At 38.9% G+C, this 8348-nt stretch overlaps 1 protein-coding gene across 1 annotated transcript in view; it reads left to right on the top strand.

Moving 5' to 3' along the window:
* Positions 1-5682, top strand: part of LOC117292658 (amine sulfotransferase-like) — a 7813-nt gene extending 2131 nt beyond the window's left edge. The window contains exons 2-7 of the mRNA XM_033774793.1: positions 481-648; positions 1105-1235; positions 2184-2421; positions 2689-2783; positions 3136-3322; positions 4143-5682. Coding sequence (XP_033630684.1) covers positions 481-648; positions 1105-1235; positions 2184-2421; positions 2689-2783; positions 3136-3322; positions 4143-4249 — 926 coding nt within the window. The 3' untranslated portion in view covers positions 4250-5682. The remainder of the gene's footprint in view (positions 1-480; positions 649-1104; positions 1236-2183; positions 2422-2688; positions 2784-3135; positions 3323-4142) is intronic.
* The last annotated feature ends 2666 nt before the right edge of the window (positions 5683-8348 follow it).

Genomic DNA, 8348 nt, shown 5'->3' with positions numbered 1-8348 from the left:
ATAGATATTGTCGGTTGTTTAATTGTGGCATCAAGGAGATAACCTGATAGTAATTCAGATACTTGTTATAATCCATCACAGTACAATGTGTATGTGTATGTTTTTATCGTTCTTCGTTTGTACTTTGCACTCTTCTGTGAAATTACATAAATGAAATTATACGTTTTTATTTATTTGTATAGTAGGCTAAAATGGTATAAGTAAATGGTGTCACATCGCAAACCTTAGTATTTGTTTCTTAGTTATATTTTTTTTTACCCTTAAACCGATGTTTGTGAGCACTGTATAGTGTAATATACTTAACACGCAGCCCCTGTGGAGTTCTGTGGGGAAAAAATTAAAGTAATATTACAGAATTTGTGTTTTTCCCCTAGAGGAGGAATTTTATTCAACCTTCTTTAATATACAAAAGTACACAGACTATTTAATATTCTTTATCCCCGATGCAAATTTAACATGTATTATTTATTTCTCCTTCAGTGATGGCAGTATTTGCCAATGTGAAACAAGAAGATGCAAAAGGTTTTGATACGTACGAGTATGAAGGAGTTCATCTTGATGTAGATACGTTAAAAAGCACCATGGACGATCTCAAGACGTTTGAAATTCGAGAAGATGACGTGTTCATTGTTACTTACCCTAAATCAGGTATAGCATAAGGTGTATGGTTTTTTATTTGTTATTTATCTATTTCCTCAAAACCTCAACAAAGGAGATAATAAAAAGATTGAAAAGAATTACATCAAATAATTTGTACAGTATACACGAAATTAAAGAAGCAGGATAACCCTGACGACCCCCGAACAAATTGACAAAGTATAAAACAAAAGGATTTTTAGTCTGGGCAACATGGCCCAATGTCATAGGCTGCTTAACGGTAAGCAAATTTCGTGCTCACTGTAGCAGGACAAAAATGCTCAGGTGTAAGCATTTCACAAGTTAGCAAGACAATTAGGCGGCCATCTTGCAGTTGCACTTTCACCATTCAAAGCAGAAATGTCTATGACATCAATAGAACGTGTCCGGTGCCTTTCATTTTTTCCTCCTCGTTTTACTTATTCTTGACTTTGGTTTTGGTTGGTCTTTTTTCCCCGCCTAATAAAGGAACCACGTGGACGCAAGAGATAATGTCCACTATACTTCACGATGGGAACATTGAGGAAGTAAATAAGAAACACACAATGCTTAGAGTTCCATTCTTAGAGATGACCCGCGCTGGTGCAGCGCACCCAGAGGTAAAGTAGACGCGAATTAGTAAATAAAATTACTAAAAAATGCACTACATTAGTTTACGTGGTGACTTGTCGTTGCCTTCAATTGGCTTCTCAAAACACGTAACAATGTGTAGACTACTTAAAGACATTGGACACTATTGGTAATTGTCAAAGACCAGTCTTCTGATTTGGTGTATCTCAACATGCTCAATTGGTGGTCAAAGTTGCGAGATAATAATGATAGAAAAAACACCCTTGTCACACGAAGTTGTGCGCGTTTAGATGGTTGATTTCGAGACCTCAAATTCTCAATCTGAGGTCTCGAAATCAAATTGGTGGAAAATTACTTCTTTCCCGAAAACTATGGCACTTCAGAGGGAGCCGTTTTTAACAATGTTTTATACCATCAACCTTTCCCCATTACCCATTACCAAGTAAGGTTTTGTGCTCATAATTATGTTGAGTAATTACCAATAGTGTCCACTGCCTTTAACATATTATATTAAATACGTCACAATGTTTTGACGTTCACGTTTTTTGCTCGCGTAACGTGTAGCTGGAGGGAGATTTAGCTGCACGTTACTCGAGCAAATACGTGAACATGAACATGATCGTCAGAAAATGGTATGGTTTTGAGGTGACGTCACCACTTTGGGCTAGTATTTCATGCTCACGTTTGACGTCTGCTGCACGTACGTACCGACGTAAAAAATGGTAACTTCACGGATGCTAAAAACGTGAGATTTTAACAAAACAATAATTTGTCTGATGTTCGCGTTCATTTTTGCTCGCGTAACGCCCAGCTAAACCTCCCTATTTTATTGCGCGTGCTTTGCGTACATGCTTGGGGCTCGGGGCTTCAGACGGAGCCTGAAGCTGAATCCAAAGCCGCAGCCGTTGTTTCGAAAAGGGCATTTTGTTACTTCACTTTTATGGATAGGCCTATTAAAAAATGTGTTTCTTCTTTAGATGCCAAGGAGTGATAAGATGGTAGCCAATATGCCAAGGTCCACTCCTCGATTTATCAAGTCTCATCTTCCAAGCCAACTACTACCTCCTCAAGTATGGGAGAAGAAGATTAAGATGGTCTACGTCATCAGGAATCCTAAAGACACCATTGTGTCTTTCTTTCATCACGGAAATCTTACAGCACCTCACAGGAATTACCAATTTGATGACGTATTTGAGAGATTCCTGAAGAACACCCGTAAGTAATACAAGGTGGTTCTATGTTTTGGTTTGCCTTTGTATCTACTGGCTGGGTAGATTTTCTTTTGAGAACTTGTCTTGCTAGTTCTACAACCGCGAGGTAGATTTTCGATTTTCCATTCTTCTGAAAAATGAAAAAACATGAACAAACAAACTGTGACCTATTCAGTAATGAGGTCTGTTGTCAAACGGTTTTTGTCACATTAGTATAAATATGAACATGAAACGACCGTAACAATAACGATCTGATATTCTTATTTTCAAGTTCCGTTCGGCAGTTGGTGGGATCACATTCTGAAGTTCTGGGAGAAGAGGAATGAAGATCACGTCTTAGTGCTTCAGTTTAAAGACATGAAGAAGGTGGGTTTTAAAGGAATAGTACAATTTAAAAGTATACATGATGAACCCATGGACTTGGAAAAGCACATTAACTCTACCGAGGAGATTTTCGATTGCATTTTTGACTGACCGTCTGTGGGTAGCCTAGGTTCAATGAAGAGAAGCAACATGGTCAAAGATTCCTTGACGGAGTGTTAACTTGAAGTAGTTCCGAGATAATATTCATGTAGTTGGGAGCCTTGCCGTTGAGTGCTTTGTGGACAAGGAGCATCAGCTCGAAGATGATTCGTTGAGAGATAGGGAGCCAGTGAAGTTGTTTTTAACCCTGTTGATTTGAACACTGTTTTTTGTTTTTGTCTTACAATCCTATAAGGACCTTCGTGGGACGGTGAAGCAAATCAGTGAGTTCCTTGGGAAATCCTTCTCAGATGAAATCATAGACGCCATTACCGATCACTGCAGCTTTGAGAGCATGAAGAATAACCCTATGACTAATCCAGACACTCTTATTGCTCAATTGTTTGGCAAGATTGCAGATGGAAAGTCATTTATGAGAAAGGGTAAGACTATAAACCAATGTTTATGTGTTAAAGCGCTGAAACTTGTGTTGTAGACCGCTCCCTACAGCTCTCGCTTTGCTCTGCTCTAAGCTGGTCTTAATGTTGTCGCTATTTTTTGACATTCATCATCATCTTCATCCAGTGTAGGATGTAGCCCTCCTCATGTAAATGACATGTTTCTGCCCCATTAGTAATCTTGGGCATCATCTGTACAAATTAGCGACTTTGGGACGCTTGGTGACAGCAGACGTACCAGGTAAAATCCATTGTTCTGCTGCCACCTAGCGTTCCAAAGCCTCCCATTGCACTACTATCCATAATGTCCTGATGATTCTGTCTTTTATTAGTGTGAGTATGGAAATAAAAAAAAATGTTTAAAGGCAGTGGACACTATTGGTAATTACTCAAAATAATTATCATCATAAAACCTTTCTTGATTACGAGTAATGGGGAAAGGTTGATGGTATAAAACATTGTGAGAAACCGCTCCCTCTGAAGTGACGTAGCGTAGTTTTCGACAAAGAAGTAATTTTCCACGAATTTGATTTCGAGACCTCAAGTTTAGAACTTGAGGTCTCGAAATCAAGCATCAGAAAGCACACAACTTCGTGTGACAAGGGTGTTTTCTTCTTTCATTATTATCTCGCAACTTTGATGACCGATTGAGCTGAAATATTCACAGGTTTGATATTTTATGCATATGTTGAGATGCACCAACTGTGAAGACTAGTCTTTGACAATTACCAATAGTGTCCACTGTCTTTAATTGAATTGAACAATAATTGCATTGTATTGCACCTTTTCCCTTTATCCATTTCAGGCAAAGAGGGTGGTTGGAAGGCACAGTTGTCCCCATCTCAAAGCGAGGCTCTAGACGCACTATGCAAGGAGAGGCTTAAGGATACTGGTCTTACATTTGAAATGTGATCATCTTGTCTTGGATCAAGGCAATGGCTTCGGAAGATTTTGAACTTCTTAATCAATGTCAAACATAAGTTTTATTTTAAAACACAATACATTGTAATTATATAAAATGAGTATGGGTTTAAAATAAAACACTATTTTAATGAAGGGATCTGTACAGTTATTAACCAATGCTATAAAGCCTGTTTTCCTTTTTACATTATAATGATTTTATTTAGAAATTGACGATTAACAACGATGGCAACTCAATAATGAAATAATGTTAGTAGAATAAAATGGGAGTTCATTATTCATCGTGGGAAACGGCTCCCTCTCGAGTAATGTAATTATTTAAGAAAGGGGTAATACAATACTTTAAAACTGGGGCCTTTTTTATTATGTATCAGAAAGCACACAAAAGTAACGCAACAAGGTTGTTTTTGCTTTCATGAATTGCTATAGATTTTGGCGCCATTAGGCCTACTTTATAATTATTTTGGAAACAAGTTTTGGTCCGGGTATACAATTTTGTATTGATATGACATAATTTGCAAAAAGCCGTTGACCTATATTCCTCTATCATACGTTTTTCAGAGGGATTCAATATTGTCTCGAAGCAGATACATGAACGAAACTCAACCAAGCTGGCACCGTCGTCATTATCACACTTATGAGAAGCAGATCAAATCGTTGTTGATAATAAAAACAGGTATACCGAGTGTAAAAAAAATCATACTTTTGTCTTGTTCTAGTTTGTTCTTTTTAATAGGCAAAATGGACACTGTTGATAAATACTCAAAGTGATTGGCGCATAAAAAAATTGTTATCAAGCGATGGAAAGCAGTTGATAGTATAAAACATTATGTGAAACGGCGCCCTCTGGTATAATGCAATTTTTGAGAAAGGGGTAATAAAATACTCCAGCTGATGCCTCTTTATTATGCATCTGAAAGCACCACAAAAGTAATGCCAAAGACTGTTTTTGCTTTCGTTATTCTGTTGCATTATTCAATGACCAATTGAACCCAAATTTTCACAGGTTTGCTATTTTATGCATAATGTTGGCTAACCCCAGCTGAGAATTTAGTGGTCTTTGACAACTACCAATGTCTATCAAGTGCCTTTAAATGTCGTCTCCATATCCATTTCACCGGAAACACCGTCTATCTCACCCCATACCAGTTCACGAAACCCACTGAATGATTGCACTGTGAATAAATAAATTAATGTATATGTATAATACATTTTACAAAAACGGATACTTTTTTATAATAATATTTGTTACAGACGCATGAAATCATACCATTGCATTAACCCTGGCGGCCTTACTTTCGTCTGTATCTATGTACAGCACAGAGGATCGGGAAGAGTCCTATCATAGGCGAGCGCAACCTTGCATCAGCCGTGACACTTGTGTCATTAAGCAAGACATTTAACCATTGTTTCGTCCTTCGGATTGGACGTAAAGCCGTTGGTCCCATGTGTTGAACGGGAAGAACCCAGTGCACTCATTGAAAAGGAAAGAAGTTCACCCCGGTGTTCCGGGCTGTGGCTGCTGTATGATGCGCCGCAGCACCATGTAAACCCTAATTAAAATAAATACCACCCGACATTGTTGGCGTGTTATACTTCACCCATTTTATGTGCAAACAATTTTCTGCCCTAAAAAAGTATCTGCGACCTGTGACCCCTCCTTTAATACGTTTATAAAAGACCCCCCCCCCCGACACATGCCATTGCACGTTGGAGGAGATTTTGCTGATTGTTGACTTGGTTCCAAGTGTGCGGCGTGGGTTTTTAGTACATAGCAGTTCATAGACCTATTCACAAATACCATTGCGCAAGCGCAAACAAGTTTGTGATGTGGATTAATATTGCAGCTGTAGGTTTCATTCAGGTTTCATGTACATTTGTATGAATGTCGGTCACCTCGTTACCAAGTCAGTGTAAATGGCACCAGTCAGAGTCAGATGGAGGTACGAACTTGGGTACGAAGTGACTTGAGTGTGATATTTTGGGTACGAAGTGACTCATGGGTATGGAGTGACCGACATCGACTTTTATTACTTATTTTAATAAAAATAATATTACATTAATAGTTTATTGTGGTGTTTGTATCAGTGCTTTTTCTTCGGTGGATCGGGTATTCATAACCGAGCTAATAACCTGGACCGGTGTCAGATGCAATTGTGTCCGCCATGCAATACTGCCCGCTCCGGACACTTTTGCTAATGCAATCGTGTCCGGGGCTATGCAAAAACCGTCCGGTGGACTGTACATGTATGTGCGCGCGTAAGCGAGCGTGCATGCACTGAATCTATATGTGTATGCAGCATGAATATTCACGTATTTTATGATTGCAGCGAATACCCAACGGCCGAACATTTGCCTTGTCATCCATGGCATGCACTTAATAGCTTGTAAAAAAAATGGCGAACGTGTTCCGTCGACCAAGGGCGTTTAATTTACTGCAAGGAAGGTTTTGCACGGGGGCGGACACAACTGCATGTGTCCGGGCGGCGGACACAATTGCATTATGCAGCAGCGTCCGGGTGGACACGATATGCAAAACCGTCCGGCGAACGTTATTGCATATGCAATAATGTCCTCCGGATAGTACTGCATAGAGGACATAATTGCATGCGACACTGGCGCCTTTGAATGCTTACAAAGAGAAAGTGCGCCTTACAAATGCTGTGCAAATGCTTTATTTTATTAAAGTCACCTGGAAGTGGTATTTTGTCAAAATAAAGCTTTTCTCACTAAAATATGTGTTTTGATGAATGGAATATGAATAAACAATTAACTAAGGTTTAAAAAAATTAGTTTCCATGTTGTTTACAAATTTGAAAATGAGCCCGACCCAAGAGGGTGCTGTTCGTGACGTCAATCGAGGCGCGATGAATTCGCATGCAGTACCAACACAAGATAGTGACGCTTGGCGCAAGCTAAAAACATGCCCTCAAAGTTAAAAACAATATCTGATTTTTTTTTACACGTTAGGCAAATGCTCCTTTAGGTTCGTTACGTCTTTCAGGTACCTTCTTTGACTTCCCCACTAGCTGGAAAAATTGTTAGGATGGCGTCATGTTTTAGAAAAGAACTTTTCTCTTCATGTAAAAATGTGTAGTGTATTCCGGATTCTCGAAGCACCACGGCTCGAAGTGTTTGCTGCATGCACAGCGCTAGAAAAGACATACATGTATGAAGAACTTTGGCCCCGTTTTGAGCAGACAATCCCTCCACTGTGTGTGAGCCGACTGTGTAACGGCTTGAGTGCACAGCCGGGAATGGAACAATTCATTTACATTTTAGGGGATCAAACTTCTAGACTTCGTAAGAAGTGGCAGGAAGCACAAGGTTTATTTAAAACAAAAACATTGCAGTTAGTAGGAGTAATAAATCAGTTTAATTGAAAGTCGCATAATGTAGAGTAGATTATACAGAAATATTGAACATAGTTTACATAAACAATGACAAAAATTGTTTAATGTTACACAACAAACTAAATTGATTCGTCAAGATATTTCTGTACATCATTTAACAAAAAAATTACATGGGACCCTTCTACTAATGTGTTGAATGATATTTTTATGTAGTCCCATATTTTTGGCAACTTTGTTAACGAAGTATTAGCATTTTTGGCATGCCCACCACATATTCTGCAAAAAACACCCCTATTAACTAAATGTAGTATTCCAGCCACGTCGAGTGATTTTCGAGTCGAAGAAAAGCACAAAATTCCACGATTCAAATATACCTTTGGACATTAAAAACGCTACATTGTTGAACCAAAATGCTTCTTAGATATAAATTTATTGTTGAGGCATAAAGAACGATGGATTAAAACAGCAAAAAGCTTTGCCAAACGACGTATTCTGCTTCCGATTAAACGATGTTTGTGCTTTGCGCGGTATGAAGAGGTCTAGCTTTCCGCCACATAACGCACTATCCATACGGCTCGTAGTCCAGACTATGGGGGGTGCAATCTCTCTAACGGACTTCATGATTTGACACAAAAAGTGCCCCTTTTTGCAGTCCACCAATCACAAAACATGTAACATGGATGGAAAGCTTATTTCATCTCGTTTCAAAAACCATGCGACTTCTGGTGGTGCGAGAT

This window comes from Asterias rubens, chromosome 7 (assembly GCF_902459465.1).
Source record: "Asterias rubens chromosome 7, eAstRub1.3, whole genome shotgun sequence".
Lineage (NCBI taxonomy): Eukaryota > Metazoa > Echinodermata > Asteroidea > Forcipulatida > Asteriidae > Asterias > Asterias rubens.
The sequence above is the reverse complement of the archived record's forward strand: the minus strand, read 5'-3'. Positions and strand labels throughout refer to the sequence as shown.